Source organism: Cetorhinus maximus, chromosome 30 (genome assembly GCF_964194155.1).
Source record: "Cetorhinus maximus chromosome 30, sCetMax3.hap1.1, whole genome shotgun sequence".
In the NCBI taxonomy this organism is placed as follows: Eukaryota; Metazoa; Chordata; class Chondrichthyes; order Lamniformes; family Cetorhinidae; genus Cetorhinus; species Cetorhinus maximus.
Genome location: NC_135908.1, coordinates 3,760,148 through 3,778,240, shown reverse-complemented (window position 1 = coordinate 3,778,240; position 18,093 = coordinate 3,760,148). Strand labels below are relative to the sequence as shown.

At 44.0% G+C, this 18,093-nt stretch overlaps 1 protein-coding gene across 1 annotated transcript in view; it reads right to left on the bottom strand.

The window, feature by feature from the left end:
* cplx3a (complexin 3a) overlaps window positions 1-13,008 on the bottom strand; it is a 31,412-nt gene extending 18,404 nt beyond the window's left edge. Inside the window, exon 1 of the mRNA XM_078532202.1 lies at window positions 12,832-13,008. Within this exon, the coding sequence (XP_078388328.1) occupies window positions 12,832-12,992 (161 nt within the window). The 5' untranslated portion in view covers window positions 12,993-13,008. The remainder of the gene's footprint in view (window positions 1-12,831) is intronic.
* Between the last annotated feature and the right edge of the window lie 5,085 nt (window positions 13,009-18,093).

Here is an 18,093-nt window from a genome sequence, read left to right as displayed (position 1 = left end):
CAGACAATCACTATAACTCATTAATAACTTCTTCACACTTGTATTAAATAACCATTTTTAAGAATTCTTTCCCAAAAAATTTCCCTTCATGTCTTTGTCATACACTGCACCTCAGCTAAGATGTCAAAAGGGAAACTTTCACTTGCTTAACCATCTGCCTCCTAAGGAATTCTGTAATAGGCTTTCTGGGCACATTAATGTGACTCATTGTTAGTGTGTGAGTGGTTTTGAATTCAGGGGGTCGGGGTCTCCCACGCCAGCTGGAGAGCCAGCATGACCCCCCATGTTGCCTCATTTGGGGGAAGGCCCACCCTATTAGGTGCCTCCCAGTCGCTTAAGCAGCCAGTTGTGGGCCTTCACTGGGATCAAGGACCCAGGGGGTGGAAATTCTACATCGGAGAGTTGCTGCCAGTCAGAGGGAGCAGTGGCAGCTGTAGGCCCAGGATCAATGAGATCCCCAGGCCAAAGGTGGGGTGGGGGTCGTGGGGTGGGAGGAGTGGGGGAGGGGGTGGTCAACAGAAAGGGCAAGGGGTGGCTCTCAGCAGGTCTCTTCCCAATGCTGGGACCCTCAATTAGGCTCTGTGCCATTAAACGAGGGTCCTCCCCCTGGCAACCTGCGAGCAAATGCTCCAAGATTTGCTTTTTGGGCTTCCAGCTTGGCAATTGCCCCACCTGCTGCTGGTTGACTATCAGCAGTGGTGGGATGAGGCCCTTGACTGGGCACGAATTGTCCAATTCAGGGCCTCAATCGCTGTTGGGGCAGGAAGGCCATCCCTGAACCTTCCTGCCCCAAACCTAATTGGGGCAGAACTGGGAAGGTGGATTGACCATCACCTGGCACTCTCCCACTTGATTAAATCCTGCCCCCGCCTCCCCCACTTACAAACTCACCTCAGGGTGAGGGCATTAAATTCTGCCAGGTATTATGGGGAAGATGGTAACCTTCACATCACTCCTGGATAGCTGCGTTTATTGTACATTTTATGAGGTGGTATTTTACTTTCGTGTTTGCCTTCAGCACTGACACCAGTCAGTGCCTGGCACGCAACATTAACATTCAAACATGAAGGACCTTTTTCAGATAAGCTTGCAGTGATGATATCACAACTGAAGTCAATGCCTGTGAAATGTCACCTGTTACAACATGGAGACATTAACAAGGAAAAGGTCAAGATCAAGGTCAACAGCAACATGATAAATCTCTCCTCTTGCAATGCAGGGTACAGCACATCAAGCATAACTACAGGGATAACTCATTGCTGCCCAGCACAGAACCTTTAAGTAAGAAATATTTTAAACTCCAGACAGTAGGAACTTAAAAAAAAAATGTTAAGTACAATATTTTCCTAAATAAGTGATGAGTTCACTAAACTGCAACACTTTTATGTTCAGATAAAGATAACTTTTTAAAATGTTGAAAAAAATTACAACCAAATATTTATGAAAACCATATCTATCATAAAAAGTAATATTACTACAAAAGAAAGTGTAAGAGGGATTTTATTTAATGGTTATCAAACCTGACTTCCTCTTGATATAGTTCACGCAAAGAGAGCAAATTATGTGGACATTGTCTTGTACAGTCATGGGGATGTCTATCACCAGCTCTGATGTTGCTGTTTTGTCCATATGGCCAAGGCATTTCCATTTGTATCAGAAATTTAATGGTGCAGAGTTGCCACTACTTATGATTCGTTCCCGATTCCATTTGATGAGGTAATATCAGCACCGGGTTCTACATCTTTGTGTGCATACAAATGTTTTGACAATAGCAAAAAAATACAAAAGCAAAATACTGCGGATGCTGGAAACCTAAAACAAAAACAGAAAATGCTGGAAAAACTCAGCAGGTCCAGCAGCACCTGTGGAGAGAGAAACAAAGTTAACGTTTCAAGCCTGTATGACCCCACTTCAGAGCTGAAGAGAAGTGGAAATGTGATAAAAATTTATACTGTTTAAGGGGGTTGGGGCAGGTGAAGCTGGATAGAAGGCCAGCGATAGGTGGGGGCAAAGGAGAGATTGACAAAGATGTCATGAACCAAAGGACAAAGGGAGTGTTAATGGCAGTGGGTAAGGGCTTAAAAAGGTGCATAAAGGTAAGAAAGCAGAATGTGATAATAGCAGAACAAGTGTGAGCACACTCTGAAAAAAAACATGAACAAGTAACAAATGTGCAAATGTTTTGACAATGGGCTTCCCGTTTATTAAATTAGACTCTTGCAAATATTTTTCTTGCTTACGTGGTTTTTTTTAAACGGAAACGAAAGATGCTTTGGGTGGCTCACCATCCATCTTACCAATCACCAGGTCTATCCACTATCAGATATGGTGACATTTGAAGGCAAAGGAGGGGTGGCAACATGTCAGAGTCAAAAACAGCACGGGAAGAAGGTCATTTGACCCATCGAGTCCGTGGTAGCTCCCTGCTGAGCATTCCAGGCAGTCCCACTCCCCCCACTTGATCCCCATAGCCCTGCACGTTTACATGGAAATTGGGCCTCATTATGAAGTATGGGCACAACTGCAGCCCCACAAGCTCGTATTCACTCAAAATGGCAGGGAGTTACCAGTGGGTCCCCTCTCCATATATTATAAAACAACAAAGTCTTTTCAAGAGTCGATGTTTCGAGTCCACATGACCCTTCAACAGAAGGAGTTCTGTTTGAAGGGTCATGTGGACTTGAAACGTCGACTCTTTTCTTCTCCACCGATGCTGCCAGACCTGCTGAGTTTTTCCAGGTAATTCTGTTTTTGTTTTGGATTTCCAGCATCCGCAGTAGTTTTTTGTTTTTAAAGCCTTTTCAATGTTGTTTTGCAGTGAGTATAATTAGGAAACTGTAAAGCTAATTACTTGTTAGCAATACAACAGCACTTATAAGAATTATTAATCTCATTGTAGTCAATGAAAATGCATCATACTGCTCCATACAAATTGATGCCTGAGTTCTGATATTATACCTATAGTTTTCTAATTAGCTACATGGTGTGGTACATCATATTTCAAAACTCACACGTGTGCCATTTGGGTCAACAGTTCAGCCATATTATGTCTCCACTTAGGGCAGCTTGATATGAATTACTTGCAATTTGCTGCTAAAATAAATGTTGGCATCTCTCCCAGTCATCATAACCCCATTGCACCTCTTATAAACGTAATCCTTATGACTCCATAAGAAGTTTGACAATAAAGGGCAGGAACATTAGTGCACAGCTGGGACATTAGCTTTTCAATATACTTCCAGGCTTTCAAGATAGAATTTTCAATATATCATTTTAGAATAATTCAGGTCAGTGAGCTGCACTCTTACAAAATATTTTATATAAAAGTTTTTTTTTAATTCATTCATGGGATTTGAGTGTCGCTGGCTAGGCCAGTGTTTATTGCCCACCCCGAACAGCCCTGTTCGGAGGGGCATTTAAGAGTCAGTCACATTGCTGTGGGTCTGGGGTCACATGTAGGCCAGACCAGGTAAGGACGGCAGATTTCCTTCCCTAAAGGGCATTAGTGAACCAGATGGGTTTTTACGACAATTGACAATGGTCTTCATCAGACTTTTATTGAATTCAAATTCCATGGTGGGATTCAAATCCGGGTTCCAAGAGCATTATCCTGGGTCTCTGGACTACCAGTCCAGTAACAATGCCCCTATGCCACCACATTCCCGGTTACATCTACCTTCCACATTGCATCATAATCAGCCACTGATAATGATCGCCCATACTATTTCCTAGAGCAAATGGATTCCAGAGGCTGACAGGAGAGTCTAACATTCATATCCAGTAAAAAAGCAAAATGCTGCGGATGCTGGAAATCTGAAATAAAAAAACCAGAAAATGCTGGAAACACTCAGTATGCCTGGCAGCATCGGTGGAGAGAGAATCAGAGTTAACAAAATGTTAAATCCTGGTTCTCTCTCCACAAGGGCCAGACCTGTTGAGCAGTTCCATCCATTTCTAGATCGTGTTCTATTTTTCAGACCAAACAACAATTGATGGGAAGTGAAGATGCTCAGGATTTGGTATGGAAGATGCACTAGAGAAAGTACAGGGGAGATTTATGACAATGTTGCCAGGGACTGGAAAATTTCAGCTATGAGGAAAGGTTGGAGAGGCTGGGGCTGTTCTCCTTGGAACAGAGGAGGCTGAGGGGAGATTTGACTGAGATGTACAAAATTGTGAGGGCCCTGGATAGAGTGGATGGGAAGGGCCTGTTTACTTTAGCAGAGAGATCAGTGACCAGGGGGCATAGATTTAAAGTTATTGGTAGAAAGATTAGAGGGAAGATGAGGGAAAAGATTTTTCACCCAGAGGGTTGTGGGGATCTGGAACTCACTGTCTGAAAGAGTAGTAGAGGCAGAAACCCTCAACTCATTTAAAAGGTGTCTGGACATACATTTCGAGTGCCCTAACCTGCAGGGCTACGGGCCAAATGCTGGAAAGTGGGATTAGGCTGGGTGGCTCATTTTATTGCTGGCACAGACACAATGGGCCAAATGGCCTCTCCATGAATAAACATCCTATGATTCTAAGCCTCAGCTTTGTCACTGTTAAGTTGCTCCAAGCTTCAATTCAAAGCGAAATCATAACATACCTATAATAATTTATCATTTAAACACTTGTCAAAATATGTTGATGTGGAAGACAGAGGCTTTGGCTGCTACTGCATGATTAAAATATTGGGTCTTCCTCCATGCTGATGAGGTGTCAGCTGTGGCTCAGTTCACAGCATCCTCGCCTTTGAATCAGAGGGTTGTGGGTTCATGTCCCACTCCTGGAAAACCAAGAACTGTGATTGTACTCGAAAGAAGTTGCAATCTGTGACTGTTGGTAACTCGAAAGAGTTTCCTCCATGCTGATACCTGGGAGTAACCTTTTCCCTTTCTAACATGCGGTGTCTGTGGCTTTGCTATGAGACATAGTGTTTACAGTAGCACTTTGCCAGCGATCAAATCCATTGACCCAGCACAGTTATTGGTTAAGGCATTCTGGCTAATGAATTACAACTCATCCCACTTTGAAACTAGCAATGCAATGACAGATACACATGTTTACTTCGGTAGAAGTGTTAACCCCGTTCTATGGGGCTCGCTTGGGGAGGGGGCGCGGGGGTGGCCGTGGGGAACAATCTTTCAGCCTGTGTATTAGCAGCCATTAAAAATGACATGTTTGAACATTGCAAGCCTGGGCTTTGACATTGGTGAGAAGGTGTGTAGCAAACCTACACAGGAGAGGGCGCAATTCCGCCAGGGTTGAATTGGATATTGTAACTTGTTTTGTGCATTTAAAATATGGGCCACAAGACCAGGAATTAACTGCTTCTTTGAAACGGCCCTTTCATAGATTGAAGTAGGCAATTTCCAGGGAAGAACCGAGACGGTTCGTTTTTACGACCACTTTGACTTGCCTCCTGTTATTCCCCCCTTGTTTACTGACACGAACCAGGTGCCCGGGGAACGGAACGAATTTAGAATCACCCAGAGGTCGGTGAGTGTGAATCTCTCGGTCAATCTGACCCTCAACAGCAAAATTCCTAAACTTGCCCTTTGCACACCTCCCTCTATTGAGCCCAGTTCACTTCAACACTCATTGAATCGATTGGAGCGACGCTTTGAGATGAAAATAGGATGGTGCAATGGGAATTAAACTGTGGTCAAGTTTATGCAATAGTCGTAGTAGTCAAGAGTCCAGCAGGCCAGCAGGACTACTCCTGAAAGTTAGACATCCCCTCCGGCTACTCAGATACGGGACAGCTAGAATCACAGGCGAGGTTTGTTGGCTAATCCCATACATTGTGCAGGTCAGCAGAACTGACGGCGATTCAGTTCATAGTTTATATCTTTGTATGTTGGAGTAACTGTGGGGTTAGACAGAGGGAAGGATTGGGGTTTCCCTTTCATTAGCTAACCAACTTACTCTAGTCACCCTCTTCGCCCAGCTCATGCAACAAACCAATTAATTACTTCTCATTTTTATTACAAGCCCACCGACTCCCACAGCTACCACCACCAAAGCTCCTCACACCCCGCTTCCTGTAAGGACTCCATCCCATTCTCTCAGTTCCTTCATCACCGTCGCATCTGTTCTGATGATGCCACTTTCCAAAACGGTGCTTCTGACCTGTCTTCCTTCTTCCTTAACCGAGGTTTTCCACCCACGGTGGTTGACAGGGCCCTCAACTGTGTCCGGCCCATCTCCCGTGCATCCGCCCTCACACCTTCCTCTCCCTCCCAGAACCATGATAGGGTCCCCCTTGCCCTCACTTTTCACTCCACCAGCCTCTGTATTCAAAGGATCATCCTCCACTATTTCCGCCAACTCCAGCATGATGTCACCACCAAACAGATCTTCCCTTCACCTTCCCACTGTCAGTATTCCATAGGGGCCATTCTCTCCGGGTCACCCTGGTCCACTCCTCCATTACCCCCAATACCTCACCTCCCTCCCACAGCACCTTCCCATGCAATTGGAGAAGGTGCAACACCTGCCCCTTTACCTCCTCCCTGCTCACTGTCCAAGGGCCTAAACACTCCTTTCAGGTGAAGCAGCATTTCACTTGCATTTCCTTCAATTTAGTCTACTGCATTCGTTGCTCCCAATGCGGTTTCCTCTACATTGGAGAGACCAAACACAGACTGGGTGACCACTTTGCGGAACACCTTCGGTCTGTCTACAAGCATGACCCAGACCTCCCTGTCGCTTGCCATTTCAACACACCGCCCTGCTCTCATGCCCACATGTCCATCCTTGGCTTGCTACAATGTTCCAGTGAAGCTCAATGCAAACTGGAGGAACAGCCCCTCATCTTCTGACTAGGCACTTTACAGCCTTCCGGACTTAACATTTAGTTCAACAACTTCAGACCATGAACTCTCTCCTCCATCTTCACCCCTTTTTTTAATTCCTTCTTTCATAATTTTTTATCCACATTTTATTTTTATTCATTTATCCCCTATTTTATTTCCCCCCTTTTATCCCATTTTGATCCTTTTCCTCCCACCACTGCCCCCTCCTCCCACCCCACTCCAACAAGGCCCATCTGTTACTTGTTTCATGTTGTTCTTTTCAGAGTGTTTAACCCTGTTCTGCTAATTTCACATTCTGCTTTCTTACCTTTATGCCACTATCAGCATCTCCTTTAGTCCTTACCCACTACCATTAACACCCCCTTTGTCCTTTTGTTCATGACATCTTTGTCAATCTCCCCATACCCTCACTTATCACTGACCTTCTATTCAGCTGCACCTGCTCCACCCCCCTTAAACAGTATAAATTTAATCACATTTATACTTTTCTTTAGCCCTGTTGGTCATACGGACTTGAAACGTTAACTCTGTTTCTCTCTCCACAGATGCTGTCAGACCTGCTAAGTTTTTCCAGCATTTTCTGTTTTTCTTTCAGATTTCCAGCATCCACAGTATTTTGCTTTTATCATTACTTCTCATGTCTGGTCCATAGCCAAGATACACATAACACTGAAGGATTGGCCATTTTACTATCTAACATAGTTGCGGCATTAAGTGGCCACTTTATAGATTCCTCTTTCTGGACTTAATCTCCCACTTCTAGTTCCTCAACCCAATGGCAACCATTCATCAATGAGCATAACAAATGAGTGTTGGCAAACTGTTTGAAGAAGCTCCACAAAGCCTCAACCTATCCGCACCTGATGTCTCTCCCCTGCAACAGGACGCGAGGGATCACCATCAGGAGTGCAAGGCCTGGTCCAGTTCTTTCATTGCCTCCCCTCAGTCGCTGACATGATAATTTTTTTCTTATTCATTCATGGGATGTGAGCTTCACTGGTTGGGCCAGCATTTATTGCCCATCTTTAATTGCCCCTTGAGAAGGTGGTGGTGAGCTGCCTTATTGAACTGCTGCAGTCCCTGTGGTGTGGATACACCCACAGTGCTGTTAGGAAGGGAGTTCCAGGATTTTGACCCAGTGACAGTGAAGGAACGCCAATATATTTCCAAGTCAGGATGGTGAGTGACTTGGAGGGGAACTTCAAGGTGGTGGGGTTCCCATCTAACTGCTACCCTTGTCCTTCTAGATGGTAGAGGTCATGGGTTTGGAAGGTGCTGTCGAAGGAGCCTTGGTGAATTCCTGCAGTGCATCTTGTAGATGGTACACACTGCTGCTACTGTGCGTCGGTGTTGGATGGAGTGAATGTTTGTGGATGTGGTGCCAATCAAGTGGGCTGCTTTGTCCTAGATGGTGTCAAGCTTCTTGAGTGTGTGAGAGCTGCACTCATCCAGGCAAGTGTGGAGTATTCTATCACACTCCTGACTTGCTCCTTTTATATGGTGGACAGGCTTTGGGGAGTCAGGAGGTGAGTTACTCAATGCAGGATTCCCAGCCTCTGACCTGCTCTTGTAGCCACAGTAGTCCAGTTCAGTTTCTGGTCAATGGCAACCCCCAGGATGTTGATATTGGGGGATTCAGTGATGGTAATGCCATTGAAAATCAAGGGGCGATGGTTGGATTCTCCCTTGTTGGAGATGGTCATTGCCTGACATTTGTGTGGTGCGAATGTTCCTTGACACTGGTCAGTCCGAGCCTGGGTATTGTCCAGGTCTTGCTGCAATTGAACATGGACTGCTTCAGTATCTGAGGAGTCACCAATGGTACTGAACATTGTGCAATCATCAGCGAATATGCCCACTTCTGACCTTATGATGGAAGGAATGTCATTGACGAACCAGCTGAAGCTGATTGAGCCGAGGACACAACCCTGAGGAACTCCTGCAGTGACATCCTGGAGCTGAGATGACTGACCTCCAACAACCACAATCATCTTCCTTTGTGCTAGGTATGACTCCAACCAGTGGAGAGTTTTCCCCCTGATTCCCATTGACTCCAGTTTTGCTAGGGCTCCTTGATGCCACACTCGATCAAATGTGGCCTTGATGTCAAGGGCAGTCACTCTCACCTCACATCAGGAGTTCAACTCTTTTGTCCATGTTTGAACCAAGGCTGTAATGAGGCCAGGAGCTGAGTGGCCCTGGTGGAACCTAAACTGGACATCAGTGAGCAGGTTATTGCGAAGCAAGTGTTGCTTGATAGCACTGTTGATGACCCCTTCCATTACTTTACTTATGACGGAGAGTAGACTGATGGGATAGTTATTGGCCAGGTTGGATTTGTCCTGCTTTTTGTGTACAGGACAAACCTGGGCAATTTTCCACATAGCCGGGTAGATGCCAGTGTTGTAGTTTTACTAGAACATCTTGGCTAGGGGCACAGCAAGTTCTGGAGCACAAGTCTGCAGTGCTATTGCTGGAATATTGTCAGGGCTCATAGCCATTGCAGTATCCAGTGCCTTCAGCCATTTCTTTATATAATGTGGAATGAATCGAATTGGCTGAAGACAGGCATCTATGAGCTGGGGACCACCAGAGGAGGCTGAGATGGATCATTCACTTGGCACTTCTGGCTGAAGATTGTTGCAAATGCTTCAGCCTTATCTTTTGCACTGATGTGCTGGGCGCTTCCATCATTGAGGATGGCGATATTTATGAAGCCTCCTCCTCCAGTGAGTTGCTTAATTGTCCACCACCATTCATGACTGGATGTGGCAGGACTGCAGAGCTTAGATCTGATCCGTTGGTTCTGGGATCGCTTATCCCTGTCTATCACTTGCTGTTTTTGCTGTTTGGCATGCAAGTAGTCCTGTGTTATAGCTTCACCAGGTTGACACCTCATTTTTAGGTATGCCTGTTGCTACTCCTGGCATGCCCTCCTGCACTCTTCATTGAACCAGGGTTGATCCCCTGGCTTGATGGTAATGGTAGAATGGGGGATATGCCAGGCCATGAGGTGACAGATTGTGCTCTAGTACAATTCTGATACTGCTGACGGCCCTGAGCGCCTCATGGATGCCCAATTTTGAGTTGTTAGATCTGTTTGAAATCTATAGTAGTGCCACACAACACGATGGCGGGTATCCTCAGTGTGAAGGCGGGACTTCGTCTCCACAATGACTGTGCAGTGGTCACTCCTACCAATACTATCATGGTCAGTATGACAGTATTATGCGGCAGGCATGTTGGTGAGGATGAGGTTGTTGGTTCCCTCACCATTTGCCGCAGACCCAGTCTAGCAGCTATGTCATTTAGGACTCAGCCAGCTCAGTCAGTAGTGGTACTACTGAGCCACTCTTGGTTATGGACATTGAAGTTCCCCATTTCATCAGCTGAGGGAGGCTGGTTCGTGGTAATCAGCAGGAGGTTTCTTTGTCCATGTCTGACCTGATGCCATGAGTCTTCATGGGGCGTAGAGAAGATGTTAAGAACTCCAAGGGCACTGTGCCACCACCTCTGCTGGGCCTGGCCTGCTGGTGGGACAGGACATACCCAGGGATGGTGATGGTGGTGTCTGGGGCATTATCTTTAAGGTATGATTCCGTGAGGATGACTATGTCAGGCTGTTGCTTGACTAGTCCATGAGACAGCTCTCCCAATTTTGACACAAACCCCCAGATGTTAGAAAGCAGGGTCTTGATTTCATTCCTTTTTTGTGACATTGTAGCTGTTTGTTACAACTGAGTGTCTTGCTAGGCCATTTCATAGGGCATGTAAGAGTCAACCAAGTAGACCAGCCCAGACAAGGGCAACAGATTTTCCTGATGGGTTTTGACAATGTTTCCAGATTAATTCCAGATTTTTATTGAATTCAAATTCCACCATCTCTGCCCTGGTTGGATTTGAACCCCTGGCCTCTGGATTACTAGTTCAGGACAATACCACTACACCATCGCCTCCCCGTAACACCCCTACTCCCATCAACTAGGCGCAGATAATGAATCTTTCTGGTTTGCATAACTCAACTGGTTTAATCAGGTGCGATAACACAGGAGAGAATTCGAATTGTTTTATACAATCATATTTTATTTTTGGTAAATTTGCCATTGACCTGTACGGACACGCGGTGCAAATGTTAATCCAAGAGACTATAATATGGTCATTAACATTCATTTACCAAATACTGTCCAGTGGATCATTGCACAGCAGAAGGGAAACTGACTTTATAAATACTTCCAAATAGAAGAAACGGGTTCCAGATTGATTAAGACATTTTAAAAAAAAATCCTTGTTCTTCTATTGGTTATGGCAATTAATAGGACGCATATGTTTACATGTTATCGCACCAAAGCTACAGGCAATTCCTTCACAAAATCCATCTGTATGTCAAATGAAATCACAAAGACCTATAGCTTGAAACACGCTCTGCTGGGAATGTATCAGATAAACCTCACTTAGCTGTTGGCACTCTGAGAATTCCATTTGATTAAAAATGCAATAGTTGATCCTCTTACCAACAACAAATTATGTCACATCAGAAACCTACTCCTCACAGTATAGTACCTGTGTGCACTTCCTGATTTTCTACCGGAGATACAGCACTAATTGTTTTAATGAAATATGTGAAGGAATAGCTTTTTACCAATAACCCGTAAAACCACTAGCCAAGTGCAGAGTACGAGATACAGCACGGCTCAAGGGGGGTCAGAAAGTGAATTTGTATGATGTTTTCATCAGCTGTAGTCTGAACGTTGGGAGACTGAGTGAAAAATAACTTTGGATGTGATGGTTTGATTGAGGAGATGAGAAGTATAAATCCCGAGAGAAAAAGTTAACAGATAAAACAGCACCGCAGTTGTATTATGGGGAAGGCAGCAAAGGGAACAGTAACACATCTGCAGTCCATGCTTCTGACTTCACGAAAGAAGTCAAGGCCTTGGAGAGAGTACAGAAGAGATTTACTAGAATGTTGCAGAGAGCACCAAGCAGAGACATAATATATCCGTAATGACGAGGGGTTTTGATGGAATGCATAGGGGCAAATTGTTTCTTCTGGAGAGTGGGACGGTATCAAAAGTCATAAATGTAAAAGAATTGGCAAAACAAAAGCTAGCGGGGAATTAAGATTCTCTCCCCCCACCCCCCCACCCAAACACACACACACACACACACAGAGGCTGTGATTAGGAACACAAAAGCTAGAAGGGAATGGAAGCAGATTCCATAGGAACTTTCAAAAGTCAATTGGATATGTCCTTGCAGAGGATCTGAAGGGCTATGGTGTGGGGGTGGGTAGAATTGGGGATGGGGGGTTGAATTGGGGATGGGGGGTAGAATTGAGGCGTGGGACCAGTTTGTGTGGCTCTTTCAAAGGGCTGACACTGGCATGAAGGGCCAAATGGCACCTTCTGTGCAGTAAGAGTCTATGATTCGGATAAAGATTCTTCATCTTACAAAAAAGTTATGAGGGTGACACTAAAAGCAACAAATTTTAAGTGTTATAAAATATTTTGAAAGGGATTGTACTCTTGATCGAGTGCTGAACTCGGTGAAAATGTGCAAGCTTTCGCCAACTCAATGATCCTGCACCTTCCGTTTTATGACTCAAATTCTCGAATGTCCAATTACACTTGTCTTTAGCAAACCTATTTTTTTACGATCTTAAATTTTTCGTTTACAGAGGATAAGGCATTGACTCAGAATCTCAATAGTTCAATACTTCTTTTAAAAAAAAATCCGGGTATCCATTCTTATACCAATCATTGACCATGTTATTATAATCGTATCGGTTGATTTTTTTAGGACAATTGTGACACTTGGGAAAGGGAGCCCTCGAATCTCGATTAATACCTATCGAATGGAGCTGAAGGGAAACTGGATTCACGAGAAAGGGACTCTGACATTGTAGAGGCGGATTGTGCCTTCGCATCCCGACCACTTGACGCTGTACAATTTCATGTCTGTCTGGACGTATCTGTGGGATTATAATTTGGGAGCACTTTAGCTGTGATCAGAGATAAAAGACACTTACTTTTCTTCTACCAGCTGCCGTTGGTATTCCTCAAATTCCTCTCTTGTCATCCCTTGGGCTGCGGCTTCCGATTTTTCTCCCTCGCCCTTATCCTCGCCTCCAAGGCCCCCCGTCAGATTCTTCAACTGGCCCCCGACCATAGTCTTGACCATGAAAGCCATGGTGCCGGTTTCAGGAGGGTCGACTGTCGAACAGCTCCCCGCGCGGTGTGGGTCGGTGGAAGTTTCAGCACCACGCTATCTGGACAGCGCTCTACTGAATGGACAGATTGGTGGACAGCCTCCACTATCTCCTCCCTCCCTCTCCCTCGCCCCAGCAGCCAGTCACTGCTCTGTTTAAAAAAAACTCAATTAAGTTTGCTGTTGTTTCGAGGAAGGCAGAGCTGCACACAAGTACACGCTGCCGGGGTGAAAGAGCAATAGATCAGGACTCAATGATGCTAATGAGAAGGAAGCAGACAGATGTACAGTCTTAACCGTGCAACAGAGACATTTCCAATCCGTACCAAAATTTAAGTTATTAGAAAAATATACATCAGTTTTCAGTAACTGATGGTTTTATATTGGCTTTCCCCCCTCCCCCCCTGTCTCACTATTCTTGGCTTCAGTATGATGGATATTTAATAATCTCTCATATTCACAGATTATGTACAACGTTTCGACCATCTGTTAACAATCTACTGCACATTAAACTCGTGTAATCTTGCAGCGCAGTCGTGAACTTTTTAATCCTTTAGCTATGTCCTGACACAACTTCCGCCGTCGGTACCACCAAAATAATCAGCGAGAGCCAGAACCGACAACTCAAATGATCCGTTTTTTTTTAATTCTCGAGGATTAATGAAGAATTGCCCAAGTTTCACTGTTGTAGACGGTGACTCCTGAGATGATCTTCCTTGTCTTTCATAGGGACGAGGCTGGTGGGAGTTGGAGAAGGGGGCTACGAGATTCCAGTTCGAGCTCTTGGGACCCGCAATCTTCCTGACTGGCGGCGCAGCATCACCTCTCCCATGCCTATCGTGCATTCCCCCGACCCCCTTCTGTCACTTGGGGCAGCTATGAAAGTTCAATGCTCACAATCAATGACATTACCGAGGTTAACCAAAAGATTGAAAACAAGTGAAAATCAGACCAGTAAGTAATTAAATGAGAAGGCAAGTCCTATGGTATGGAGTCACACTGATTTAAGTTAAGCTAAAAAGGTTTCTATTCATAATGGAACCTTTCATAAGCCTCAGGAGGTCACATATCACTTTACAACCAAATGCAGCACTGTACTTTATTTTGGGTACAACCCAATTTGTGCACAGCAAGGTCCCACAAACAGCAATCAGTGACCGCATCATTTGTGGAAAAACTCAGCAGGTCTGACAGCATCTGTGGAGAGAAAGACAGAGTTAATGTTTCGAGACGTTAACTCTGTCTTTTCCCTCCGTAGATGCTGTCAGACCTGCTGAGATTTTCCAGCAATTTTTGTTTTTGTTTCAAATTTCCAGCATCCGCAGTATTTTGCTTTTATCTAACCGCATCATTTTGTATTAAGTGTTGCTCAAGGGGTAAATATTGGCCTAGAAAATGCACCTGCTCTTCTTGGCAATAAGCCAATGGGACCCTTAGCCGGCACCTTAAGAGAGCAGATGGGTGCCTCGGTTTTAATGTCTCTTACCAAAGGCGGCGCCTCAGGCGAGCCAGCGCTCCCTCAGTGCAGCACTGACCTGGGCCCGGGATTATGTGCTCAAGTCTCTGGAGTGGAGCTGGAAATCACAACCTTCTGAATTCAGCAACAGCACTGTCATTCCTTAATTAGCTTCAGTTATCAACCTTAACTGCGGCCTGGGAGCATTTGGAACTTTTTCAGAAAGTTTGTATTTCAGAATTGGCTCGCACCGTTAGCTTAGAGTATCTGTTTCTTGTTCTATTCGTGCTCTGTGTTCAAGTAAAAGACCACATATTGTTGTAAAAGTAATACAAGGACGGCAACACAAGCAAAACCAAAATGAGGTTGCAGGCTACAGCCTCAACTACCACATCTGTAAATGTTCAAAATCTCTATCCAACAGAAAATAATCCTTTTGAGAATATAAAATAGCAAATTAAATACATAGGAACATTTAGCCCCACCTGCCCATTTAGCCATTCAATTAGATGACAGTTGACCTGCAACCTCCTTTTTCTTATCTCCCTTAATATCTTTGGATAACGAAAACCTATCAATCAATCTCAGGTTAGAATTTACAATTGATTTAGCATAAATTGCCATTTACAGCAAACAGTTCCAAATTTTTATTAGTGTGTGTGTGTATATAAGTGTTTCCTACATGTTAAAATCAGCATTCAGCTGGTAAATCATTTCTTCAAAAAAAAGCCTTGATTCTGTTTCATCACTCCTTTTGAACAAATAGTTCATTGTGCCTCAACGTCATTGTAATTCGATCAACTGACACTAAAGAGCAACAGAAATATTACTGTTGTAATTAGAAAATATACATAACTTCCCAATATATGGATGTGATATTCCAGGAGCAGACAGGCAAAACATTATGTCCTGTAAACAATTATTTATTGAGAGATTCGAAACTCCTCCTCTCCCAAAATGCACGTGAAGTTAGACCATCAAGTGTTGTAATTAATGGAAAAGGGTGTGCAGCCACTTCCACTATAGGTTGACATTCCACTGCAGCACCAAGGGAACTACGTGGTCAGAGGTGTCACCCTACAGGTGTGATGGGCCATGAAAGATAGCATAGTAAAGCAGCACAGAATTCACCCAGCACCTTGGTCAACATTCCTCTCCCTCAACAAACACCAAAAATAGATTAACTGGTCATTTATCTCATTATTTCTTGTGGGATGTAACTCTCTGCTCATTCACATAATGCTGTCTGCACAATATAATGCTTTCTATGTGAAGTGCTTTTGAATGTAGCACATCTTACAGAATGCATTCCATTATACAATTACTGTTTATCAATGAATTGGCAAAGCTCCAGAAATGCATGATAAATGTCAGTTTATTTTCTTTTTTCATTAGAGACAATTATCACGAACATTTAATATAAATTCAGGATGTAGCTTAAGGTGTGCACACTCATACATTACAGACTGAAAAAACATATTTAATAGGGCTGCATATAGTGACTATTCCTGGTCTGTATGGGTATGGCTGGATAATTCTCCCATGAACAACACCATCATAAATGACCAGGATTGGTTTTACTCATGTATCCATCCTGATTTTGTGGTCAACAGCAAAGAAATGATGCTTGCAGCTACCCAAACACATGTCATGGACTTTTGAGTGGCAACTTACACTATCGAAATGCTTTTCAGCAGGGCACAATCTACAGGGGATCTGTGATATGTGCAAGCAAGTAGTAGCATGTCTCTTCAACTAATCAGATTGAACAATATTCTCAAAACAGTATAAAGCAGGAAATATAAATGAGAGTATTTAATTCAATGTTATGTACATAAATATTTAATTCAATGTTACATACAGAAAACAAAATACAGAGGGAAAGAAAGATGGAATTGAGGAAGGTAGAAGAGAAAGTAAAAGGTAAAAAAAACATACTTTTATTTTTTCATATCTCAAATGATTGAATTCTAAAGGAATAAGACTCCACATTTGTAAAATTATTTTTATCAGAGCCAGAGAGGTTGTTTAGGAGTAACCACAACTCAACACAGTTTTAAAAAAAATCCCTTACACCTGAATGGAAAAGTCCTAACTTTTTCTAGTGTTTATTGGCTATCTAGGTGAGCCAGTACAGCAACTTCACCTAGTTACATAAATTTCAGTGCTGAGTTTATTGGCAAGGCACTGGTACCGCAAAGTTTGTGGCACAGCAGATCAACTCAGACAGCAACTGTTGGATTTCCATATTTAACTTCACATGTGCAGACCCCAGATATTACTGTCCGATTTACTCCAGACTAACAGTGAGTGCTGTTAGCCTCACCATTACATCAAGTGTCAATAGCTTTCTTGAGGGTAATTTTCTCTTTGTTCACATATGTGCTCTGATGGTGGGATCTCTTGTTCCTAAAACAATCCTATCTCTGATCAGGTCATCCTTCAGTTGCTCGAACTCTCAAGGTTCAGCTAGATATTTCAATACAGTAACATACTGATCAATGTTCTCTCCCTCTTCCTGAGCTCTGGTGTTGAACAGAGTGTTCATAAGTAACATTAGTAGAGTGCTCAAAGTAGCTCCTTAAACAAATTTGATTGAATTTTTTGAGGAGGTGACTAGTTGTGTAGATGAGGGTAATGTAGTTGATATAGTCTACATGGACTTCAGTAAGGCTTCTGGCAAGGTCCTGCATGGGAGAATCATCAAGGAGGTAAGAGCCCAGGGCAATTTGGATCCAAAGTTGGCTAAATGGCAGGAAGCAGAGGGTGATGGTTGAAGGTTGTTTTTGCGGTTGGAAGCCTGTGACAAGTGGTGTACCACAGGGATCGGTGCTGGGACCCTTACTGTTTGTGGTGTACATTAACGATTTAGACGTGAATATAGGAGGTATGGTCAGTAAGTTTGCAGACGACATGAAAATTGGTGGTGTCGTAAACAGTGAGGAGGAAAGCCTTAGATTACAGGACGATATAGATGGACTGGTAAGATGGGCAGAGCAGTGGCAAATGGATTTTAATCCTGAGAAGTGTGAGGTGATGCATTTTGGGAGGACTAACACGGCAAGGGAATACACAATGAATAGTAGGTCCCTAGGAAGTAGAGGATTAAAGGGACCTTGGTGTATATGTCCATAGATCCCTGAAGGCAGCAACACAGGTAGATAAGATGGTTAAGAAGGCATATGGGATACTTGCCTTTATTAGCCGAGGTATAGAATATAAGAGCAGGGGGGTTATGTTGGAGCTGTATAAAACACTAGTTAGGCCACAGCTGGAGTACTGTGTGCAGTTCTGGTCACCACACTATAGGAAGGATGTGATTGCACTGGAGATTCACCAGGATGTTGCCTGGGTTGGAGCATATCAGCTATGAAGAGAGACTGGATAGGCTAGGGTTGTTTTCCCTAGAGCAGAGAAGGCTGAGGGGGGACCTGATAGAGGTATACAAAATTGAGGGGCATAGATAGGGTCGATAGGAAGAAGCTTTTCCCCTTAGCGGAGGTGTCGATAACTAGGGGGCGTAGATTTAAGGTAAGGGGCAGGAGGCTTAGAGGGGATTTGAGGAAAACCTTTTTCACCTAGAGGGGTGGTTGGAATCTGGAACACACTGCCCGAGGGGGTGGTAGA